This window comes from Peromyscus californicus, unplaced genomic scaffold (genome assembly GCF_007827085.1).
Source record: "Peromyscus californicus insignis strain IS unplaced genomic scaffold, ASM782708v3 Scaffold_3__1_contigs__length_106647218, whole genome shotgun sequence".
Classification (NCBI taxonomy): Eukaryota; Metazoa; Chordata; class Mammalia; order Rodentia; family Cricetidae; genus Peromyscus; species Peromyscus californicus.
Genome location: NW_026294551.1, coordinates 35,303,748 through 35,330,190, shown reverse-complemented (window position 1 = coordinate 35,330,190; position 26,443 = coordinate 35,303,748). Strand labels below are relative to the sequence as shown.

General features: G+C 42.3%; 1 protein-coding gene across 1 annotated transcript in view; it reads right to left on the bottom strand.

The window, feature by feature from the left end:
* Positions 1-18,035, bottom strand: part of Ppm1e (protein phosphatase, Mg2+/Mn2+ dependent 1E) — a 144,549-nt gene extending 126,514 nt beyond the window's left edge. Inside the window, exon 1 of the mRNA XM_052758175.1 lies at positions 17,451-18,035. Coding sequence (XP_052614135.1) covers positions 17,451-17,905 — 455 coding nt within the window. The 5' untranslated portion in view covers positions 17,906-18,035. The remainder of the gene's footprint in view (positions 1-17,450) is intronic.
* Positions 18,036-26,443: the final 8,408 nt, after the last annotated feature.

Below are 26,443 nucleotides of genomic sequence, written 5' to 3'. Positions count from 1 at the left end.
CCTCTTCTGGTCTCCACAGGCATCAGACATGCACATGGTGCACATACATACATGTAGGCAAAACACTCATATATTTTAAATAAAAAATAAAATTTTTAAAAAGTGTCTGGGTGTGGTGGTACATGCCTTTAATCCCAGCACTAGGGAGGTGCATTCCTGTAATTCCAGTGCTGGGGAGACAGAGACAGGCAGATTCCTGGAGCTTTTTTTTTTTTTTTTTTTTTGGTTTTTTGAGACAAGGTTTCTCTGTGTAGCTTTGTGCCTTTCCTGGAACTCACTGTGTAGCCCAGGCTAGTCTTGAACTCACAGAGATCTGCCTGCCTCTGCCTCCTGAGTGCTGAGATTAAAGGCGTGTGCCACCACCGCCCAGCTCCTGGAGCTTCCGACTAACCAAACAACCCAGATGAATCAGTGAGCTTCATGTTCAGTGGGAGACCCTGCCTCAAAAAATAAGGTGGGGATCACTTAAGGAAAACATGATATTGACTTCTGACCTCTACACACATGAGCATGCATGCGCGCACATGCGCACGCACTCTCACACACACACACACAAAATTAAATATATTAAAAAGGATTGCTTTTCAAAATAGACATGTGTTGAGTAGATGCCTATTACATCAGGAATAAAAAGTATAGAGAAAACAAAGGATGCCTCTGGCACTTCAATAATAATTGAAGTTTAAATTTTAAATAGATTGCAGCATTAGTTAACTACTTAATAGAAAAAAATCTCCAGGCATCTTAGTAAATGAACAATTAGCTTTTTTTAAAAAAAAAAAAATTGCATTCCTACAAACTATACACCAAGATGCAAGCTTTTTAAAAATGCATTCTTTAACCGGGTCCTGTGCTCAGTGCATGAGCTGGCTGTTTGGAACCTGGGGCTTATACAGGGACACTTGGCTCAGCCTGGGAGGAGGGGACTGGACCTGCCTGGACTGAATCTACCAGGTTGAACTCAATCCTCAGGGGAGTCTTTGCCCTGGAGGAGATGGGAATGGGGGGGTGGGCTGAGGGGAAGGTGGGAGGGCGGGAGGGGGGAGAACAAGGGAATCCGTGGCTGATATGTAAAATTAAATTAAATTATAAAATAAAAAAATTAAATAAAAATGCATTCTTTAAATAACTGCGGGATTTCAAATTCTGTTTGCAATAACAGCACTAATCATTTTCTCTTTTCTTTATAAAGTGAGGGGGTGAAGGCGGAGCATACCTGCAAGTGAGGGCAGTATTTGTATTTTTAGAACTATTTAGTTTTATGTTGTGTGCATTGCTGTCTCGTCTGTCTGTGTGAGGGTGTCAGGTCTCCTCGAACTAGAGTTACAGACAGTTGTGAGCTGCCGTGTGGGTGCTGGGAATCAACCCAGGTCCTCTGGAAGAGCAGCCAATGCTCTTTAATGGCTGAGCCATCTCTCCTGCCCTACCTTTTTCTTTTATTAGAAGCAAGAGTTTAGAATAGTATTTGGTACCAAAAAAAAATCCTTAAAATGATCTTTATCTATAGGTAGTCTCTGAATAGGATACCTTTTTGGAGGAAAGATAAAATGAAAACCCCACCACCCTTCCCATCAAAAGGGATGCCAATCATAGTTACCAGAAAAATGCCTGTTCTGTGCAGAGTAAACATCATCTACAATGGCAGAAAGGCAGGGATTATGCATCTGCAGAGTCTCTCAGGGAGTTAAATAGTGTCGGCTAAATTAGAGAAGGAGGAAGAAAAACCAGTGGCAGCCAGGCGGACCAGTGCACGCCTTTAATCTCAAGCGTAGGGAGGCAGAGGCAGGTGGATCTCTGTGCATTCCAGGTCAGCCTCGTCTACACAGAGAGTTCAGGACAGCCAGGACTACCCAGAGAAACCCTGGAGTGAGAGAGACTGAGACTGACCAGTGACAGGGAAATTAGTACAAGTGATGACAAGTGATAACAGCCTAAGCTAGTGCTAGGGAGATGGTCTGGTGGGTAAATGTGCTTGCTGCACAAGCGTGAGGACCCGGATTCAAACCTCTAAAAACCCACACAAAAGCCAGAGATGGAGAGGTACAAAGCTTGCAGGCCAGCTAGCCTAGTGTACACAGTGGAAAAACACGGTAGAAGATAAAGACTTACACCTGAGGTTGTCCTCTGACCTCCAGAGGCACACACACACACACACACACACACACACACACACACACACACACACAGGCACACGCGGCGGCGGCGGCGGCGGCGGCGCACGCCTGTAATCCCAGCACTTGGGAAGCAGAGGCAGGTGGATGGATCTCTGTGAGGCCAGCCTGGTCTACAGAGTGAGATCCAAGACAGCCAGGGCTGTTACACAGAGAAACGCTGTCTCAAAAAATAAACAAACAAAAAAAGCACTGATGACAGCGCAGGCAATAAGGGTGCTTGTCACCAAGCCTAAGGACCAGAGCTCCATCCCAGGAACACACATGGTGCTTGTCACCAAGTCCAATGACCAGAGCTCCATCCCAGGAACACACATGGTGCTTGTCACCAAGCCTAATGACCAGAGCTCCATCCTAGGAACACACATGGTGGAAAGAACGAACTGACTACCACAAATTATTCTCTGACCTCCATGTGACCTCCAAACACATGCCCACACATATACACTCGTATAACAAAAAACAAATAATAAATGTAATCTTTTCACACTAGAAGGGAAAAAGTGTACTGGGAAGATATATTTAGAATAAAACCTAATAGCTGAGTAGTAAAAGAGAAGAAAAAAAAGCTGATTGGGCAAAGAAGATAAAGGTACTGAGGTACGAACAAGCTTCCCAGGGTCTGCACATTCAATCAGGATCACTCCGATTAGTTACTGGCCAGGAACCCGGGTAACTGAGGGAAGACTAGATGGGGCAGCCAGGAGCAGTCTCCGGCAGGGCCCTGAGTCAAGCATGTCAGCCCTGGCTACAAGCTGAAGACACTGAGATGGATTTTAAGCAGACAGAAAAGCAACACTCTGAGGTATGGAAGATTATTTGGTGCTTTGTAGCCGGATGGTGGTTTGGACCAGGCTTGTGGGAATGGAGGCAGAACATTTTGTTTTCATTTAGAAATGAAATTAAAAGATTTCCAAACAAAATAATTAAAATGTTCCATCTTGCTTCTCTATGGTGGTATAGAGAATTTCTGAAATGGCTCCCCAAAGATACACTGCTCTAAACACCGAAACCTAGGAACATGAATGAGACATTACTCTATGATTATGTGCTTATTATGTTGTGCTATTTTTTTTCCAGTGCTGGGGATTAAACTCAGGGGTCCCACACATGGAGGATAAAACCCTATCACTGAGTGAAGCCTCCAACCCCAGCCTTTAAAAAAATATTAAGTCTAAACCTGTACAGTTTGCTAGGGTAGCCACTGACCATCCTGTGGCCATTAAGTGTTTAAATAGAACTGTGTTATCATTTTAAAATATACAAAGAACTTTAAAAATGTGAAGTAAGAATTTTATCAACATTTTGTGTAGATTATGGATTGAAGTGTAAATATTTTGGGTGCTTCTGGTTAAACAAGTTATTAGGACTAAATCTTTTTTTTTTCATTTTTTTCTCCTTTATTCAAGATAGGCTTTCCCTATATAATCCTGGCTGGACTCATTGTATAGCCCAGACTGGCCCCAAATTCACAGCAATCCTCTAGTCTACTGCATGCTGGGATTACAGTCACCACACCAGTTCTTTCACTTTTTAATGTGTGATTAATGGAAAATTGAAAACAATATTCATGAGCCTGGTTTACAGAGCGAGTCCCAAGACAGCCAGGGCTACACAGAAAAACCCTGTCTCAAACAACAACAACAAAACAAAAACCCAATATATGTGGCTCATATTCCATTCCCATTGGATAGAGGGGTTGGGTGTTTAACTCAAGAGTAAAGCACTTGCCTACTAAGTGCACAGCCTTGGGTTCAGTCACCAGCTCCAAGAAGAAAAACAAAACAAACAAAATCGGGTAACCTACTAGATAGAGCTGGTCTAGAAATTAGGCACTGGTTCCTCTTCTAGAATGTCCTAAATCACAGTCATAGCCAGCCAAAAGTATTTGTCTCTTCCACAAATATCAATAGCAATAATGGTATACAGCTGTGTAAAAAATAAGGTGCTATCGCAAATGAAATAGCAACCAGAGGAGCTGGAGAGATGGCTCAATGGCCCAGCACCCACATGGCAGCACCCAACTGTCTGCTACACCAGTACCCTCTCTTGCCTTCCCAGGCAGTAGGCACACACACAGTGCACAGATGTTCACAGGCAAAGCACACACATAAGATTCAATTTATTTATTTATATACTTATTTATTTATAGAAGGAAGGGTTTATTCAGGGCCTATGGTTCCCAGGGGATAAGAGTCCCTCACCATCACAGAGGATAAAAAAATAAAAAATTAAAAAAAAAACAACTTTAAATAGTAGCAAAAATATAAGGAAATCAGATCTCTCATACAGTGCTATTGGACAAAGCGATTTGGTGATACCAGATACAAAATGTACAAAATGTCAATCTTACTATTCCACTTCTAGATACACAGCTAAGAAAGTTATGAACAAATGTACAGGAAGACATATCCAAAGTGTAGGGAATCTATAGGGCAGAGGCTACCAGCTATCCACCAGCTTTGTATTCTTTTTCCATAATGTAGAATTGTTTCTTGAAAGTAACTGCCATGCCAGAGACTACATTTCCCATACCCCTTTGTTGTGGAGGGCAAGCCATGGTGTCACATGACTTGTCTAGCCAATGGAACAGAAAGAAAAGTGATATATCCATGCTACTTCTAAGGCGTGGCCTCTAAAACCCTGGAACACCAGTCTGTCTCTAGTGGTTGACTAGATGGCAGTTAATGCCTTAGAGCAACTTTGCACATAACCACAAATTTCTATCAACCTGGGTCGCTCACTGAAGCCATGGAACACAGATCCATCTCTGCTACTGAAGGGACTATAAGCAAGCAAGAATTTAACATTATGTTCAAACTTCGAAGTTTCAGGATGTATTCATTAGGACAATTAGTATAACTTACTAATATATTAATAAACATGTGGAGATGAAATAAATACATTTACTGGGCACATCTTTTTTGAAAGGTCTCAAAAATGCTACCATTTTACCAGGCCGGGTGGTGGTGGTGGTGGTGGTGGTGCACACCTTTAATCCCAGCACTCAGAGGCAAGGCAGGTGTGTGCCTCTGTGAGTTCGAGGCCAGCCTGGTCTACAGAGTGAGTTCCAGGACAGGCTCCAAAGCTACACAGAGAAACCTTGTCTCAAAAAAACAAAAATAAATAAATAAAAAATTTTTAAAAATGCTAGTTACCAAAAAGCAAAAACCTCACCATGTATTGACCAAATCCTGTGCTGTAAAAACATAAGCACGGACAGGGATAAGTCACCAGAATTCAAAGATTACCTCTGGAAAGGAAAGGGAAAGTGTGCAAAAGGGTTACAATGAAATGTTTGATTCCATATGATGTGGGTTTTTCGTTTGTTTGTTTTGACACAGGGTATCTCACACTGTGTTCCAGGCTGGCTTTGAACCTGCAGCAATTCTTCTGCCTCAGCCTCTGAGTGCTGGGATTACAAGCACAAACCACCATACTTGGCTCCATATGAAGTGTTTCATTTCCTTAAAACAGTTGAAATTGTAATAAATATGAAAACTAAATAATATTTATTGGCATTTTGTTTCATTATTCTGTTTTTTTCAATAATTACTTCATAATACCCACATTCATTTTCTTATACTATCATACATGAATGAACAATGAGGATATATTCTGAGATGGACTCATTGATGATTTCATCATCATGGAAACATCATACAGTGCACTTACTCTAAAATGCTATAATATCACTGGACAATGTAATCTTATGGTACCAACATTGTACATACAGTCTGTTGATGACCCAAACATTGTAAAGAAGTCTATGACAAAAATACCTGCTTCAAGAGTAAAATAGTAAAACCATGTTAAAAGACAGTTTAAAACTAGGTATCAAAAGCCTTAAAACATGTAAAAAATCTTTTTTGTTGGGCTTCGTTTTTTGTTTGTTTGTTTGTTTTGATTGCAACAGGGTCTTTCTACGTAGCCCTGGCCGTCCTGGAACTCAACAGAGATCCACACGTTTCTGCCTCCCAAGTGCTAGGATTAAAGGCGTGAACCACAGCACCCAGCTTATATACCTTTTAATATAGCAATCCCAAATCTAGAAAGAAGTTTTAAGAAAATGAAATACCAGGATGCATGCCTTTGATCCTAGCACTTGGGAGCAGAAGCAGGTGGATCTCTGAGTTCAAAGCAAGCCTGGTCTACACAGGGAGTTCCAGGACAGCCAGGGCTACACAGAGAAACAGTGTCTCAAAAAAACAAAAAACAAAAAACAAAAAACAAAAGGAAATAAAGAAAGGAGAAAATGAGAGACTTATTCAAAGGATGATCATCAAAATAACCAAAAGTTGGGAATACCAACCATGTTCAATAGAATTCAGATTAATTACTGAACACTCACTAAAAAAAATCATATAGAATATAATGAAAGGGGAGGTGTGTGAAATATAGATGAGGCAAAATCGATATGGTCAGGCTGGAATATATACATATACATACACACAGAGAGAGAGAGAGAGAGAGAGAGAGAGAGAGAGAGAGAGAGAGAGAGAGAGAGAGAGAGAGAGAGAGTTTTATATATTGCCTGAATCTTACAAGGGACTTTGGACTTTTGAACACTGTTGGAACTGTAAGACTATGGAAATCACCAAGTTGGACTGAATATGTTTTGCATTACTAGATAGATCATGAGCCTATGGGAACAGGGACAGAAAAAGATGGTTTGAATGTAAAATGTACAACATAAGCTCATGCATTTGAATACTTGATCCCCAGCTACAGTGATGTTATGGGAGGTTGTGGAACCTTTTGGAACGGGGCCTAGCTGGTAGACACAGGGATGGAGGGGCAGGGCTTAGATGGTTATAGGTGGCCCCAGTTCTGGCTCAATACTTCTATTTTCTGATCTTCCCAGACAGACCATGTCACACCTAAAGCTCTTGCCACCATAGGTGGTATCCCATCTACCATGCCTCCCCTTACCATGAAACTGTAAACTAAAATAAATCCTTTTCCTCAGGTTGCTTCTGTTGAGTATTTTGTCTCAGCAACAAGTCATACACACACACACACACACACACACACACACACACACACACACACACACACACACACACATATACATATATGTAGAGATACACACACAGGGTAGGGTAGCAGATTTTGATACAGGGTATGATGATTAATCTGTCAGCTTGTCAGGGTCTGTCTGTGAAGGAGTTTCTAGATTGGTTTAAATGAGATTGGAAGACCCACTATTTCATAAGCTAGAGTCCCAGAATAAATAATAGAAAACAAGTGAGGCACCAGCATCTATTTTCCTTGGCTTCCTGACAGTGGATGCAATGTAACCAGCTCCCTTATTCTCCTGCCCCCATGACTGTAGACTACATCTTCCCCATGACTGTAGACTACATCTTCCCCATGACTGTAGACTACATCTTCCCCATGACTGTAGACTACATCTTCCCCATGACCGTAGACTACATCTTCTCTATGACCGTAGACTACATCTTCCCCTATGACCGTAGACTACATCTTCCCCATGACCGTAGACTGCATCTTCCCTATGACTGTAGACTACATCTTCCCTATGACTGTAGACTACATCTTCCCCATGACTGTAGACTACATCTTCCCCATGACTGTAGACTACATCTTCCCCTATGACTGTAGACTACATCTTCCGTATTACTGTAGACTACATCTTCCCTATGACTGTAGACTACATCCTCAAACCGTGAGTCAAAATAAACCCTCCCTTCTTTTCTTCTCTTGCTTTTGTCAGATATTCTGTCAGTGATGAGAAAAATAACCAATGCACAGGGTCTTGGTATTATAGTGTAAGTTAGCTAAACTCACCATCCTCAGCCCCCTAAGTACAGTGGTTACAGACATGTGCCACCATGCCTGGCATTGTTTTGTTTGTTCTTACACATGCTACACAAGTGTTCAACCACCGAGCCACACTCCTGACTCCCGCCTCTTTTTTTTCCCCTTTGGGACATGGTCTAACTCTGCAGCGTGGGCTATCCTGGAGCTCACTCTGTAGACCAGGCTGGCCTCAAACTCAGAGATTCACCTGCCTCTGCCTCCTGAGTATTGAAATGAAAGGTATGTACCATTGTGCCCAGCCCATACATTTTTTTCTTTTAATTTTTTTGAGACAAGGTTTCTCTGTAATAGTTCTAGCTGTCCTGGAACTTAATTTGTAGACCAGGCTTGCCTCGAACTCACAGAGATCTACCGGCCTCTGCCTCCCAAGTGCTGGGATTAAAGGTGTGTGCCACCACCAACCACCCAGCCCATACATTTCTTATATACCAAAATTACACAATCTTTTTCCTTGCATTTTAGCTCATTTCTGAAGCATATTATTTTTTTAGAAAAAGTATATTAACTAAGAAAAGGAGAACATGTTTTATGCTTGTGTTACAAAGTTCAATTTTAGACTTTTTATTTTATTCATTTATTTTACTTAATATTTATATATGTATGTATGTATTTGTGGGGTGGGGTACACACACAGAAACCAGAAGAAGAAACCGAATCCCTCAGAGCTGGAGTTGTAGGCATTATGGGACATCTGTCTTATTACAGAGTACTGGGATTTTTAACTCTGAGCTATCTCTCCAGCCCTTAAATTGAAAAAAATTTAAGTTATTTGTCCATTTCATGAGAACTAAAAAATTTTAAACTAGGACATAAAATCCTGAAATCTATTTAATCAGGCACAGGTGAACCACAGTTTACAATGTCCTGAAAATTAGAGACAATGCAGCACTGTCAACATCTCAGCTCTCAGATTTTCCACGAAATCAATTGCATTCAGAGCAAATGACCAATCTCCATAATTACAGCAAATATTAATAGCACTTCATTTCTTTATTTTTTTTTCTTAGCACTACTGGGGATTGAATTCAATGTCTTCCCTATGCTAAACAAGTAATTACCACTCAGCTATATCCTCATACTCAGCTCTTGCTTTTTTGGAGGTATGGTCTTGCTATATGTCCTTAAACTTGCTATGGCACAAGGTGGCCTCAAACAGGCCATCCTCCAGCCTCCATCTTCAGAATGCTGGGAATTACTGGTACATACCACCATGCCTGGCTTAATTTCATATTTTATATAATAGATTTTACCATTTCTTCCTTCACTCTTGTGAATTATTTTAGGTACACCTCACTGTAGCTAGAGTTTTCCTAGTCCTGCCTGACCCACGGTCAAGACAAATCTCTCTCACTCGCAAGTCCCACAGCTGCTCAGACACAGCTGAATAAACTCACAGAGACTTATATTGCTTACAAACTGTATGGCCGTGGCAGGCTTCTTGCTAACTGTTCTTATATCTTAAATCAACCCATGTCTATTAATCTATAAGTTGCACGTGGCTCGTGGCTTACCGGTATCTTAACATCTTCTCATGGCGGCAGCTGACAGCGTCTCTCTGCCTCAGCCTTCCACTTCCCAGAATTCTCTTCTCTGCTTGTCCTGCCTATACTTCCTACCTGGCTATTGGCCAATCAGCATTTTATTTATACAGAGCGATATCCACAGCACCTCACTGTGAAGACTACCGGTCGAATGGTGGAATTATAAACATTAGTTTCTCAGAAGATATGGATGAAACAAGAGTTTGCACAAGGAATGTACACTGAGTACTCTGGAAGGGCACATGGATGGGACACTTAGTTAATCATAGATGTGAGGCTGATGAGGACAGGCTTCCTAAAGAAATGGACATAAATGGACACCTACACAATACACAAGAGATTAGGCTGGCCTCTGATGGAGCATGTGGCATTCTCAATGGTGGTGGTGGGGAGACACTATTGTAAAAGTACAGCTATTAAAGACAGAATAACATATGCACACTAATGTAGTAGTCTGTGATGGGGGAGTATAGTTGTAGAAGTGGGTGGGGTGGAGGGTGACTCCAGAGATAAGGCCGATAAAGTAAGATAGAAAGCCTCACCACCTTTCAATTGGAGACCATGGGAATAACTGGTAATGGGCACGTAGGAAACAATTGGGCTTTGCCTAAAAAAAGGTCCAGATCTTGTCCTTGTTGAGGGCCCAAAACAGCTTGACCACACAGCTGCCATGACAGGCTTAGAGGCCCAGACACAGCTTCTGTGACAGCCTTAGTGGCAGGCAACACTCAGACCCAGCAAAAGCCATAAACTGACCCCACCCAGGTAGGGCCTACATCTAAGGGGAAGTACAAGATATCCCAAACATTCTAATCATTAGATAAGGTTAGATAAGATGGCCAGATGTCCCTGAGTCTAGCACACACCTATGTCTGTTTTACGGATACCCCTAGACAAATGTCAGCCAGTCAGGGTCCTGAGCCCTGGAAATCCCCTCACCCCAACCTCTGCTATGATAAAAACTCTACCCTACCTGAGCTCAGGGCTCTCTGCTCTCACTGCTGTGTCCAACAGACAGAGAGACCAAGCTCGGAAATAAAGGCTCTTTGCGTTTACATATGGGATTTGGTCTCGGTGGTGGTCTTTTGGGGTTCCCCACGATCTGGGCATAACACTCAAGTCCTAGGAGGAAACCTTTAAGTCCCCAGAATCTCTGATTACATAAAAATATTCCTAAATGTAAATGCCAATGAGAATTCCGAAAACTGGGACTTGGGTGACATTCTTGGTTGTCAGTGCTCTGAGCATATCACCACATGTTTGTCACACAAGTTGGTAAGACATTCCTGAGCATAAAGACATTTGACATCTGCCATTCTCCTACAGTGCTCTTCTTCCTTCGGCATGTTTTAATCTGTGGCTTGTCCTTGCAATAAACTATGCCCGTAGTGGTCAATGAGTTGTTTGTCTTTCTAGAGAATTGTTGGATTTGAGAGTGGCTTTGAGAAACTCCCAAACTTGCAGCTGGTCTCAGAGACGAGGGCGGTCTTATATGATCTCTTTCTTCTACGCTTTGTCAGAACCCTGTCTTTACAGTTGGGATCAGAAGTCTTGTGCTGTAGGATGTTCTGTATGGCAAATGTGTTGCTGATTAGTCAATAAATAAAACACTGATTGGCCATTGGCTAGGCAGGAAGTGTAGGCGGGACAAGGAGGAGAATAAAGCTGGGAAGTGGAAGGCTGAGTCAGAGAGACACTGCCAGCCGCCATGATGACAAACAGCATGTGAAGATGCCAGTAAGCCACGAGCCATGTGGCAAGGTATAGATTAATGGAAATGGATTAATTTAAGCTGTAAGAACAGTTAGCAAGAAGCCTGCCACAGCCATACAGTTTGTAACCAATATAAGTCTCTGTGTTTACTTGGTCGGGTTTGAGCGGCTGTGGGACTGGCAGGTGAGAGAGATTTGTCCTGACTGTGGGCCAGGCAGGAAAACTCTAGCTACAGTCTTGGGTTGACTTGGAAGTTTAGGACTATGCCCTTAACCTTGCAGTTTAGTTAAGGTCAATTAAGCTGTGGCTGGCAAGATGGCTCAGTGGATATGGAAGCTTGCTGTCCAGCCTGATGACCTGACCTGAGTTCAATCCCTGGGACCCACATGGTAGAAGGATATAACTGGCTCCCACAAGCACACACAAACACACACACACACACACACACACACACACACACACCACCACCACCACCACCAACAACAACAACAACAACAACAACAAATAAGTATAAATGTGTTTATATATATATCCTAAAAATTTTTAAAGGTTTTTTTTTTTTTTTTGCTTTTTTTGAGACAAGGGTTTCCTTTTTTTTTCTTTTTTGTTTTTCAAGATAGGGTTTCTCTGTAGCTTTGGAGCCTGTCCTGGACTAGCTCTGTAGACCAGGCTGGCCTCGAACTCACAGAGATCCACCTGCCTCTGCCTCCCAAGTGCTGGGATTACAGGTGTACGCCACCACCGCCCGGCTAAAATGATAATGATTTTTTTTTTTTTTTTTGGTTTTTCGAGACAGGGTTTCTCGGTGTAGCTTTGGAGCCTGTCCTGGTACTCACTCTGTAGCCCAGGCTACCTCCCGAGTGCTGGGATTAAAGGTGTGCACCACCACCACCCGGCTAGTATAACACTTATATCTATATAAATTTATGTAATCTGAGGCTGGAGAGGTGACTTGGTGGTTAAGAGCACTGAGTGCTCTTCCAGGTTCAATTCTCAGCACCCACATGGTGGTTCACAATCATCTGTTAACTATGCATGTGATGCACCAACATATATGTAGGCTAAGCACACATACACATAAAATAAATAAAATTTTAAAGAAAGAAAAACTATATAGTCTAGTCCTAGAGTAGTAACTTTGGCCACAAAAGGGTAAATAAAACGGACAAGCGATGACAGTGACAGTGTGGATACGAAGAGACACATTTATGAGATATTTACAATATTACATTAACAAATGTGAGGGGTCAAAAGAGAAATCAGGGACGGATTCACAACAAAGATGATCAGGTTTCAGGCTGGACCATAGCTGAGTGGTAGAACACTAACCTAGCACGCAATCCCCACCAACCTAAAAAACAAACAGACGCAATACAGAGGGCCAGGTTTTGATTTTGTTTTAGGGATGGAAGAGGAGGTTGGACGTTAAATCTGAGAAGCCTTTTGGACACCCAGGTAGAAGCTGTTCCATTAGCAATCAAAGCAAGGATGGAGACAGAGTTGGGAGCCATTAGCATAAACACAACAGCCAATCAAGGGAGAGAACGATACTGAAGAAAGACAAGCCAAGTAGACCTGACAAGGTCGAGCACAGAGCATCAATATGAAGAAGATAGGAAGGAAGTTTAAAAACTCACAGCGAAGGAGCAGCCTCAAGGGTTACGAGAAAGACGGGAACTATGATTAACACTAAGCTGTATTTACATTACCCTTTTTGTTTATGTAAATTTTCTCCACGTTTTAGTAAACACTTACTTTTTATAAGAAAATGTTTAATTTTTGAAAGGAGTGATATAATTTTCATCCGTGTACTTTCCCGTGTATACATGTAAAAATGAGACAAAGCTGAATGATTTTCTGACCTCTCCCAAAGTCATTCATGATTCAATGTAACTGAATTATTAGTGTCTCTAACCAATGATTTTGTTTTCCAAACCATTTTTAAAGTGCCATCTCCAATGCTCCTGCAAACCATCTGGAACCACTTAACTTTGCCAGCCTGCTGAGCTAGCTCTCTCCCCTTGGGAAGCCTGTCCCAGCCGAGATGAGTAACGGAGAAAACAACTACTTTAAAATGTGATACCACACAGCTTTACAATAAGACTTCAACATATTTGTTTCTCACGGATTAAAACAAATCGATCCTTAGTATTGCATTATAGTATCATTGTACGAAATACTGACTTAATAACATACACAAGCAGCCTCATACTCTGACATTCAAATCGAATATAGTGTCAGTTATAATTTTTTATTTGAGAATTAAAGGGTCAAGAGATATGGCTCAATGGCAGAAGAGATACCTACCAAGAGAAAAAAGAAGCCAGGCATGGAGGCATACCTTGAAATCCCAGTACTCGGGAGATGGAGACAGGAGCTCTTTCTCATTGTTGTGTATGTATGTGTGTGTGTGTGTGTGTTGGGGGGGTACTGACATTTTTAAGTTATTCTTTCAAAATGTTACATGTTGTTGGTATATAGCAAAGTATACCTATGCACAAGTTTGAAGTTTAAAGGTAAAAATTTTGCTTAAATATTACTCTAAAAAAACTTTTTGGCCAGATGGTAGCCAACCCGTTTAAGCCCAGCACTTAGGAGACAGAGGCCGGTAGATCTCTGTACATTCCAAGCCAGCCTGCCTGGTCTACAGAGTGAGCTGCAGGACAGCCAAAGCTACATAGTGAAAAAAACAAATCTCCCTGAAAAAGGATTTACTTTTATTTTATGTGTGTGAGCTGGGATCAAAGGTGTGCACTACAACCACCGGACAATCTAGACAACTGTTTTTAAATCAATTCTGGGTTTACCAAGATTAGAAATGATAGATGTCTGCTGTTCTTATTCTCAAAGTCGAGAGAACCAAATTATGGAGAAAAATGTGTTACTATACCACACTTTTTAAAGTAACATTTCTGCCAGGCATGGGATTGCACGCCTTTAGTCCCAGTAATTGGGAGGCAGAGACAGGCAGATCTCTGTGAGTTTGAGACTGGCCTGGTTTACAGAGTGAGTTCTAGGCCAGTCAGGGCTACACAGTGTCTCAAACAAAAAATGGTAGAACTGCAAACCAGACCTAATTGCCTAAGTCTGTAATCCTTGATCTGGAGAAGCTGAGGCAGCGAGATCCTGCCTTTTGAGATCCTGTCTCAAAACAACAGTAACAAGAACAACAACAAAAACAAAAAACAACAACAAAAAAAAAAAAACAGGCAAATAGAAACTTTTTTTAAAATTTTTTTGTTGGAGACTCTCAATCCCCATAACAGCGTATCTCAAATATTGACAGGAAAACACTAGACATATAAACTGGTATCAAATTCAGTGTTATTTTCTTTTTCTACAGTCTTAATCATCAAACTGGCTAACACAGTCCAAATTATCAAATTAGGGCTGGGGATATAGCTCAGTGGTAGAGCATTTGGTGAGCATGCCTAAGACCCTGGGTTCAATTTCCAAAACAGGCGGAAGGGAAAAAAAACTGAGAGAAGTTGAGAAAAAAAAATTAAATTTTTTTTTTTTTTTTTTTTTTTTTGAGACAGGGTTTCTCTGTGTAGCTTTGCGCCTTTTCCTGGAGCTCACTTGGTAGCCCAGGCTGGCCTCGAACTCACAGAGATCCACCTGGCTTTTTTTTTTTTTTTTTAAATTAAAATTTTTGACACAGGGTTTCACTGTGTTGGGGAGCCCTGGCTGTCCTGGATCTCACTCTGTTGACTAGGTTGGCTTCTAACTCACAGAGATTGCCTGCCTTTGCTGAGATTAAAGGTGTATGCCACCACCACCCGGCTGAGAAAATATACATATTTTTAAGTCTTCATTAAGTATTTGTAGTCAGAATTCTAGGGCCTGGAAAGAAGACTCGGTGGTTAAGAGCACTTACTGCTCTTTCAGAGGACTGGAGTTGGGATCCCCAACATCCACATGTAGGCAATTCACATCGGCCTATGATTCCAGCTCCAGAAAATTCTAGACCTCTGGCCTCCACAGGCATCTGCACTCATGTATATATACCCATACACAAGCACATTTTTTTTTTAAAGAATTATTTCCAAGTATTTCCTCAGACATTTAAGAAGTCAACATTCCAATTATGTCAAGGTGTTTTGAGATTCAGTGATTATGCTGGAAACTGTTGGAATCATTTGTATATGACTTATTTTATTCCGAATCTGGACAGAGGCATAGTAGTCTCACCTGTAAAATGAAGTGCCTGAATAGAAAAATGATCTAACTCTATAGAGTCAGCTGGTCCTGATTCTTGTGACTAAGTCTTAAGCCTTTTTTTTTTATAAGAATTAAAACTAAAAATGTCATTACACATTTTGAAACTTTTAACCCACTAAAGACCTTAAAGATACTTTACATAAACAAGCCAGCCATTTTCTCTGCAAGCACTGGAACAAAAAGTCTGACCTTATATGAAGTCAGAGTATAAAATCTCCGATTTAAGGGGAAATATTTTCTAACTTTAATTTTGCTAGTTTTATCTCAAATACAAGCTTCTGTTCTCCATTGGTGATCATCGTATCATTTTAATCATTTTTCTAATTTATATGTACATTAAAATTAATCTTGTTTCCTTTTCACATGTTAAAAAAACCACCCACATCTTACCATCTCATTTTGTACATCCCATCATGTACATCTCAATTTTAAAAAGCCTTGAAATGTTTAGGACTGTACTACGTTAATGGCAGGGTAGGGGAGCATTCTCTAATGCTTAAACTGTGTCCCTTCAATTCTGGAAGTGCATACGTAAAGGTTAAAACTGTCCATATAGTACTAGTCTGGGATAAATCCCTTCACGTTGGTAAACATTTCCACTGTATTTTAAGCAGAAGCTCTAGTGTCTTTGAATAACATAGAAAAAATGGCATTCTGTAGGTCCTTTTCTTTGATAGTTTACAAAAGAAGAAATACTCTAAACCGTTAATGCTGTTTACCCCTGGGTGGTGGTATTACACGCCATTTTATTTTTGCATTTCCCCAAAACACATTATTCCCTTGGTAATTGAACATCATTTTAGAATTAATTAGCAGATGGTTTATAAAGTGCGGCATCCACACGGTCCAATTCTCCAGATCTGCTCGGTGGCTTCTTCACTTTGAAGAGCGGCTGCTTTAACAGAAGAACGGTTTGATCAGGTGTCTACGCGGTCAGACGACCACAAAACAGCTTCCTTTTCCAGGCCCTTCTTTTAGGCTTTGGAGACATCCAGGAAGTGGGTTTCAACTTAGCTGCAGTGGATCTTGCAGTAGTAAACTTTTTGGGTGGTCAGAGTAACACCTTTCATTACAACTATTAGCTGAATGGCAAAAGACTCTCGGGCTTACCAGTGTTGGCAGAGGCATTATTTTGGAATAATTCCGTTTGGAAAGAAACGCAATTGTAAACCCTTTCTATTTCAAGCCCATAAAAAAGCAGAACTCAGATGAAAGGCAAAGCCTTGACCTTTCTATTTTAGACTTTCATCTGGGTAGCTAAGCCATCTGCTCCCCACCACCACCTCCCACCCCATCTACTTAATGGACTGAAAATACTGCACTTAATTGCAATTTTATCAAACCAGGCTGACTTTTCTACCTTAACGAATTACGACCGCGTCTTTTCACCTAAAGGCTTGCTTGGTGGGGTTTTACTTGCCCTTCCTTCCCAATTCCTTCCCACCGTGTCTCTCAATTACGAGCTGTCAAATGTCTGTAAAGTATGGTACTAGGCTGTCGCTTGGGAAAGCTATCTACAGAGCTTTTCATTTCAACCGTGAGCACCTGACGGAAAATCTAGGGGTCTGGGCTCCTCTGGCCACCGGGACAGCATTAGCTTTGTTGAGGTTACGCAGGAAGGCATCTCACAGTCTATAAGGGAGTCGCGCGTCCCCGCCGCCCAACAAGGAAAGCAGCCCGGGAAACGGCAGACAGACGAAGGTGGGAGGAAACCCCGGGAAGAAGGGCGCTGGGAAGAATGGGGAGCCCAAGACGCGAGGGAAGACCTTCGCAGGAAGGAGCCAGGGAAGGATGTGCGAAGTGGCCGGGAAGCTGGCCGAGAGAGCCGGGGAAGAGGGGCCGGGTGCAGGCGCGGGGACCCCGCCCGGGTGCCCCGCGGGGACGCGGGTGGCGGGGACGGGGACCCAGGCCGGCGACCCGGAGACGGCGGCCCACCCGCGGCCGAGCCCCGTTACTTAACTATTTGTAGAGCTGCTGCAGGCACAGGTCCAGGCTCTCGCCCTCCACCTCCTCTCGGGTGATGCGCTCCGACAGCGGCCGCGGGAGCGGGGGCAGCGGCGGCAGCTGGGGCTGCGGCGGCGGCGGCACGGCCGAGTGCCCCGGGGCCGCCGCTTCTTCCTCCTCCTCCTCCTCCTCCTCGCCCTCGGCCGCCGCCTCCTCCTCCACCGCCTCCTCTTCGGGCTCGGGGTCTTGGTCCTGCTCCCCCTCCTCGGCCGCGGCTCCTGTCGCAGCGTCCTCCCCCGGTTCCTCCCCCGAAGCCTCGGCCGCCTCAGCCGCGACCAGCTCCGCTTCGGGCTCGGGCTCGGATTCGGGTTCGGGCTCTGGCTCGCCGCCGCCGCACGGTCCGCGGAACTCGCCCAGGAACAGCTCCAGGAAGCGCCGGTAAGTTTTCTCCTCAGGGATGCAGCCCGCCATCGTTGCTCATGCCCCGAGGTCCACCGGGAAGGGGGTGGCGGGTGAGCCCAGCAGGAGGAGGGGGCTGCTTCGGAGCCTCGCCTCCCGCTACGGAGGGGGAACGGCAGCACCGGCACCGGCGATCAGCACTGGGTTGCCTGGAGAGGGCTCCCGCAGGCGTGCGCGCCACCGAGCTCGGACGTGCGCGGCCCGGGGGCGGGGGCGGAGCGCGCCACCCCTCGCCGGTCTGGAGGGAAAGTTGGTGGCGGGCGCGCGCACAGGGTCCAGCGGCGGCCCACCCGCAATCCCTACCGAGAGCTCAGCCCACGCTGCCTAGAGACTGTCGTCATGGCAACCGGTTCTAATTAAGAATTCCAGGGTCTTTCCCGTCGAGTCGGTGGAGTGGTGAGGACACTGGATTCCCGCACTCCAACTTCGAAAGGTCCTTATTGGGTGAAGACCCTAGTTTCATGTCAAGAGTGAACTAAGGCATCTCTGCTGGTTCCACAAGGAGTGTATTGAATTGAGATTCCTTGCTTGCCTTGCCTTGGCAGATCTGCTGATATGATAGCACTCAGTAAACACCTTTTACTGAGGACACGCCTCGAAAAATTAGAGGTGGGGGCACAAGCACCTAAAAGGGTAGTCTCCTTTGCTTAGGTTCTTTCATTTGATTCTAAGTATCCCCGTTTCTCAAAAAGATGAATGTGAGGAATAAAATAGTAATTTACTCGCTTTAAAGTCCAGACTCTCCAGCAGTGGCGTTGGTGTTGGAACCCACATCTAAGTCTTGAAAGCTTTTAGAATCTTTTCCCGTAACTCTGCTCTATGGAAATTTATCTGTGCCTCGTGTCCACACAAAATCTTCTTTATTATAGGGCTTTGCAGTTTACACGTGTTCATCTCTATAATCCAGACCACAGCCCGAAAGGATATTACCGTTCTGATTCTGTTTTACAGATAAGGAAACAAGCCTTAAAAACAGTGACTTTGCTCAAGGTCAGAAGCAAGCAGTACAACAAGGACTCAATCCGTGGTTGAAAAGGTAGATTTCACTTGTACGTTTTCGGCCACGCGAAACTCCCTCCTTAGCTTCTGTGCAATGCCCTCAATCATATCCCGTCACATAATCTCCAGTATTGTCCGTATTTTGTTTGTCCTTCCTCACCAGCTCCTGTGTCTCTCTTTTTTCTTTCTTGGCCTAAAACTGAAATGACTTTAAATTATTCTAATTCTCTTACCAAACCATACACAAACCTGTTATTTTCAAGCTTCGTGGTGATGGTGTTGGTGGCGGGCGCGTAGAGGACTCGTGTTACACAGCTGTAAGGCTGATAACATCATTGCTGCACACTGCCATGTCCATGGCAGCATATAATTCAGCGCAAACATAGTGATTTTTTTCTCCACTCTGAAAAACATGTACTCACAAATTATCCACTCCATCCTCTCCATTTATTGTTTCTGGGTTTCAGCTGGATTTAGGATCTGAAATACCATTTCCAGTCAGTTATTAATGGCAGAAGAGGGTGTGTTCTCACCAACTGTTTTCCTATAATACTGTATTTTTAAATCCCTGACCTGATACTGTTATTTTAAGATTAAGTGGGTTGGACTTACTAATGGTATCATGTAAAATAGAGTTCTATGCTCTCTCCTAGGTCAAGATTAAGTAATACATGATAGAAAGTGTATAGTAAATAATGCACTTGGAGTTTTTTCTATTTTTTCTAAGGTAAATGGAAAGACTCAATTAGTCTGTGTAAAGCAACTTCTCCATGGGATGCCAAGAGCCTTCAAACTGATTTCATTTTCAACCTACCTATTCACTGCCATTTCAGAAAAACGAGAAAAGAAGCTGTGTGGTGGAACAAGCCCTTAATCCCAGCACTCTGGAGGCAGAGGTGGGTGGTAGGCTGAGTCCAAGTCCCGCCTGGACCACCTATCAAGTTCCAGATCATCCAGGGCTATGTAGTGAGACCTTGTCTAATAATAATAATTAATAAATAATAACTGGGAAAGATCGACAACTTTTTTAGGCTGCAGCAACTTTAAATATCCAATTTTACATTCCAATGAACTATTACTATCCCCAATTTTAACATGGTGACATTTAGTTCAGGAGTGTGGCGCTGTCAACGGTAACAATTCATGTCAAGCTACATCTTCTTCCTTCATAATGTAGTTAGTTGCCGCCTTCATTTAGATGACATTTGTGACATTATGACTCAACCCACACATCAAAGGGAAATGATATATGTTGGTAAAACATTACTTCTAGGAATAAAAGGAAAAACCCACACCTCTGTTACTGGAAATGAGAGGCGTCTTTGCTTGTATTAATAAAGACACTCCTTTACAAAGATCAGTATGGATGCTATTGCATTCCTTTAGCGAAGGAGCCCTGTCAGAGGCTGCTGACGGCAGCGTTGGGATCCCTAAGCAGCTGTGTGGGTGGTTTTGCCATTGTCCAGTCTTTAAGTCATTATTTTGCGACAGTTTGCTTCCCTTTCTCCCCGTATCTCTCCAGTCCATTCTATTTATTTTTTGATTAATAGAAAAAGTAATGAGTCCTGACACATTCTTAGAATCTCAGAGTTGTTTCCTACATTCAGTTGGTTTTTCTCAGACCACCTGATATTCCTAGCTCATAACACAGTTTGTACTTTATTTTTATCTTTGTGTTTATCTCATGATGTGCATCTTCTCTAGAAAATAAGACTATATTGCCATTGTACTTAAAAACGAATTTAGAGCCGGGCGGTGGTGGCGCACGCCTTTAATCCCAGCACTCGGGAGGCAGAGCCAGGCGGATCTCTGTGAGTTCGAGGCCAGCCTGGGCTACCAAGCGAGTCCCAGGAAAGGCGCAAAGCTACACAGAGAAACCCTGTCTCGAAAAACCAAAAAAAAAAAAAAAAAAAAAAAAAAAAAAAAACGAATTTAGTTATTAGCACTTAATATGATTTTAGTATTTTCCTAAGTATGCAACAATTTTTTCATTAAAAATTCAAGTTATGGGCTGGAGGGATGGCTCAGAGGTTAAGAGCACTGGCTGCTCTTCCAGAGGTCCTGAGTTCAATTCCCAGCAACCACACGGTGGCTCACAACCATCTGTAATGAGATCTGGTGCCCTCTTCTGGCCTGCAGGCAAACATGCTGTATACATAACAAATACATCTTTAAAAAAAATTCAAGTTATGAAAAACCATAATGTATATAAAATGTACAGTGAGTTATTTTGAGATACTTTTCTTACAAAAAAAAATGTCCTTTCATGAATTTTCATAGTAATGTTCGTAAGGGTAAAAATGTTGAATTTAGTAGCTTCTTGTATAACCCAGACATTTTCTCAGATATTTACCCAAGAGAAATAACTTGTCACAAACACAAACACATACATAAACATAAAAAGTTGTACATAAATGTTCACAGTTGTATTTATAACATTTCAGGCATGGGAGCAATATACAAATCTATGAACAGGAAAGATGGGTAATTGTAGTATATTCATACAACAGAATACAACTTGTCAATAAAAAACAGATGAACTAAGCTAAGCATGGTACATGCCTAGAATCTCAGCACTCAGCATAGAACAAGATTAAGAGCTGAGCTAGATGTGGTGGTGCACACCTTTAGTCCCAGCTCCAGAAAGGCAGACGTGGGTGGATCTCAGTGAGTTAAAGGCCAGCATGGTCTACATAGCAAGTTCCAGGACAGATAGGGATATATAGTGAGACCCTGTCTCAAAAAAAAAAAAAAAAAAAGGGGTGGGTGGGTGGGTGGGTGGGGGTGCTGAAGCCAAGCCTTGGTACATAGTGAAATAAAGGCCAGCCTGGGCTATATGAGATCTTCCTATGTCAAGACAAACAAGTAAAAACAAAACAAAACCCACACATGTAGAGAGGACTAGAGATATGGCTCAGCATTTAAGAGTACTTGCTTCTCTTGTAGAGGATCTGGATTCAATTCAGAACATCCACAGGGAGGCTCAAAACTGCCTGTTAACTCCAGTTCAAGGGGGTCCAGTGTCCTCTTCTGGCCCCTTTGGGCACTGGGCATGTACTCGGTACATACACATAGATGCAGGCAAACACATATACATACAATAAAAATAACATACTGAAAAACAAAAAGTGCACAAAGACAGGCTGGAGAAATGGCTCAGCTGTTGAGAGCACTTATTACTCTTGCAGATGACATGAGCTTGATTCCCAGAACCTACAGGGCAGCTCACATCCTCCCATTACTCCAGTTCCAAGGAATTTAACACCCTCTTCTGGCTTCTGCAAGTATGAGACATGCACCTGGTGCATATACATGCCTGCAGACAAAACTCTGATACACATAAAATAAAAATATTTTCAGCTGCACCAAAGAATATGTATTATTTTATCCATATGGTATCCTAAAAAACAGGCAAGACTAAACCAGTGCTGTGGTGGTACATGTCTATAACACCAACATTCAAGAGGCTGAGACAGGAGGATTGCAAGTTTAAGGTCAGGCTAGGCTACATAGAACATCTCAAGAAAAACAATCAAATGAATGACAGAAAAGGCTTAACTGTGAGAAAGCAGGAAGGAGCTGGAGCGAATACTTTGAGTTCATTATGCATGTTCTTTATCACTGAGTGCGGTGGTGCATGCCTTTTCTCTCAGCACTTGGGTGGCAGAGGCAGATAGGTCTCTGTGAGTTCAAAGCCATTCTGGTCTACCATTCTGGTTCAAGCACAGCCAGAGTTACAGCCTCAAAAAACAAACAAACAAAAAATGTTGTTTTATGCTTTTTACCTCTTTTGGGGGGCCCGCCACCCAGCTCCCAAATAAATCACATATGGAGGCTTATACTTAATGATAAATGGCTGGCCTTATTTTGGCTTAGTTTCTAGCCAGCTTTTCTTAACTTATTTTATCCCATCTATCTTTTGCCTCTTGGCTTTTTAATTCTCTTACTTTTGTAAATCTTATTCTGATTCCGTGGCTTGCTGTATAGCTGGGTGGCTGGCCCCTGAAGTCTTCCTCCTCTGGCTCCTTCCTCTCTCTTTCCAGATTTCTCCTTCTATACATTCTCTCTGCCTGCCAGCCCCGCCTATCCTTTCTCCTGCCCAGCTATTGGCTGTTCAGTTCTTTATTAGACCATCAGGTGTTTAGACAGACACAGTAACACAGCTTCACAGAGTTAAACATAATGCAACATAAACAAAAGTAACACACCTTAAAATATTATTCTACTACACAAAAATGTTCTCTATTTTAACTGGATGGTTACATGAGTTAAGAAATTATCAAACTATACATTAAAGATAATAGGGATGTAGCTCAGCGGTACAGCACTTGCCTAGCATGTAAAAGGCTTAAATATATATTTAAAGTAAGTACATTGTACAAAAATTAAAGGTCAACAACGGTGATTTTAAAGAGAACTGACTCAGTGCTAAGACTTGTCCTTTTTGCTACCATAGGCACTTTCCTTCCTTGTTCCACTCCGTACCGCCGCAGAGCTGGCCTGTTTAGGTTGCATTCACTGGGCTTCAGTGACAACTGCTTTTCTGCTGTCATTTGCCCAGTGGGAGGCACCGACAGGAAATTATAAGTGAGGAGAGCAAAAAGGCCCAGCATGTTCCTTCCCCCTTGTCTCAGTCCTGAGCCTGTTGTATCTCCTTTGTGACTGTGCTCCCCTTAAATGTCCCCTGGACTTCAGACTGCGGACAGTGATCTGAGCCTCTGGGCTCTGAAAACATCATCTTGTGTTTTTCCTTCAGTCTAAGGATGTGGCAGCTTCCAGATTCCTCATCTTTTAGAAACCAGAGAAAAGATTTTTATAGTTTTTTGTCTTATCACCGTATAAATAATTTTCTGCATTTGTTTTAACAAAAATGATACAATAACAAAATCTTAAAACTATGAAAGGATTATATGGGACAGAATTTGAAGTGGATTAAGCTGAAATTATAGCAATTTTAGATCTAGAAGATTCTACTGGAAGAGTTTACTTGAAGCAATGTTAGCAGTGGATTATTTCCTAAAATTAGAACAGATTATCACAAGTTCAGGGGGCAAAGGAAGCATGCAATATACAGGGCAAAGGGAGGCTTGAAAACCCACCTGAAATGGCAGATGCATGTCAGGATTTCATATAATAGGCACAAGTGAGCATTGATGTAAGCATGGACTTCGGTGAATACTACTAACACACCAGTGTTGGTTTATCAGGAATAGGCACAGGATGTCGGAAACGGGGGTGGGAATGGGGGGAGAAGAAAGCATGCATGCTAACTCTATCCCAACTTCCCTGTAAACTTAAAAACACTCCAAAGATACTCCATTAATTTGAAATCATAATTTTGCTATATGAATAAGTAAGGCATGTAATTTTTAAAAACCTGTAACTTATCTCCGGTTGATATGCTCTAAGTTATGGAAATCTAGAATATATGTTCTGTCGTTTCTAAACTATGTCTATCTTGTCTATTTATAGGGAAAATGGAAACACTGCATTTAAAAATCTCTATTCTTATATTCCTAATTCCAAAAGTCAATGATTTGAGCTAATATCACATATCAAATAATAAAATATGCCGTTTCAAAGTTGTTTTATATTTTTAAGGAAATAGCATAATAATAAGATATATTTAGTTCACATCCAATGTCCTACAAGTCAATGCTTATACAAATGCTTAAGGCTAGACCTAATGATGAATGTTAAATAGGCAGGCCGATCTCTGAGTTCAAGGCCAGTCTGGTCTACAGAGCAAGCTCCAGAACAGCCAGGGCTACACAGGGAAACCCTGTCTTGAAAAACAAAACAAATATATATGTTGCTTTTTACTATTTTAAAAACTGAGTTTTGGGCTGAAGAGATGGCCTAGTGGATTAGAGCATTTGCTCTTCCAGGGAACCTGAGTTTAGTTCCCAGCATCAACTTCAGGGTGGTCATAACCTCCTGTAACTCCAGCTCCAGAGGATCCAATGCCCTCTCCTGATCTCTGAGGGCACCCACACATATGTGGCATATACATATATACTTTTAAAAATCTTTTAAAAGGCCAGGCATAGTGGCATGTCTTTAATCCCAGCACTCAGGAGGCAGAGACATCTCTGTGAGTCTACAGAGTGAGTTCCAGGACATCCAGAGCTTTGTAGAGAGACCCTGTCAATAAGTATATAAATAAATGAAATATTTTTAAAAATGAGTCTACAAAAGAAATATAAGCTATTAAAGAGAATATAAAGCTATTTTTCTAATTCTAACTCTGTTAAGAATGTTTTGGTTTTGGTGGTTTAAGTGCATAAAAGTGCATTCTATAGAGCTGAGTGGTGGTGGTGCACGCCTTTAATTCCAGGACTTGGGAGGCAGAAGCAGGTGGATTTCCAAGTTTTAGGCTAGCCTGCTCTACAGGGTAAGTTCCAGGATAGCCAGGGCTACACAGAGAAACCCTGTCTTGAAAAACCAAAAGAATAAAAAAGTAAAAAAAAAAATCCTATAGTGAAAATATAAAATCTAATGTTAAGCTCCACAGTTTCCATTCTGAATGGCTACTCTAACTATATAGAGAAGGCCACTGAGTTGTAAGTTTAGGGGTCTGGTTAATTTTAGCGTGTGAAGGGTTTTGTTTTTGTTTTGTGTTTCGATTTTAGAGACAAGATTTCTCTGTGTAGCCCTGGCTGTCCTGGAACTAGATCTGTAGATAAGGCTGGCTTCAAACTCAGAGGTCTACCTACATCTTCTTCCCAAGTGCTGGGATTAAAGGTATGGGCCACCACCACCCATTGAAGTTTTTGTTTTTTAAATTGCAATTTTTTTAAAATAATAAAGTTTCAAAACGTAACTGAAGGATAATATGTAAATAATTCTTAAAATATTAATGTGTAGGGCTGGAGAGATGGCTCAGGAGTTAAGAGCAATTGCACCTCTTGCAGAGGACCAGAGTTTGATCTCCTGGCCCATGTCAAGAGGCTCACAACCACCTGTCCAACACCAACCAGGGAATTGAATGCCCTCTCTTGGCCTCCATAAGCACACACACATACGAACACAAACACTGAAAGAGTGATGCTTGCTCTTTCTTTTCTGTTTTTTGAGACAGGGTTTCTCTGTGTAGCTCTGGCTGTCCTGGATCTCACTCTGTAGACCAAGCTGGCACAGAGATCCACCTGCCTCTGTCTCCCAAGTGCTGGGATCAAAGGCTCCACTAAGCCTGGCCAATCAAAACTTTTTTCATCTTAAAAAAAAAAAAGTGTCATCATCAAATCACATAGTAGAGTGTGGGAGCCCACAAAAGCTTCCTAGTGAGATCTGAGCTTGCTTTACAGAGCAGGGCTGCATTAGGGGATGGCTGGACCACGTGCATGGTCACCAGGTGCCTGAGATGGTCTAAGCTTGGCTGTGCTGGGGGAGGACTTTTGCTCCACCCCTGGCATTCCTCTAAAGCCCTTTAGTAGAGACAGAAGGGGCTGGTGGGTTTGGACCCAGGCCCTCCCGAGCTGTGCTGTGTTTTTCTCTCTCCTCTACTTCTATCTACATATTTCTCACTTCTCCTTCCTCAAGAGTGCCCTG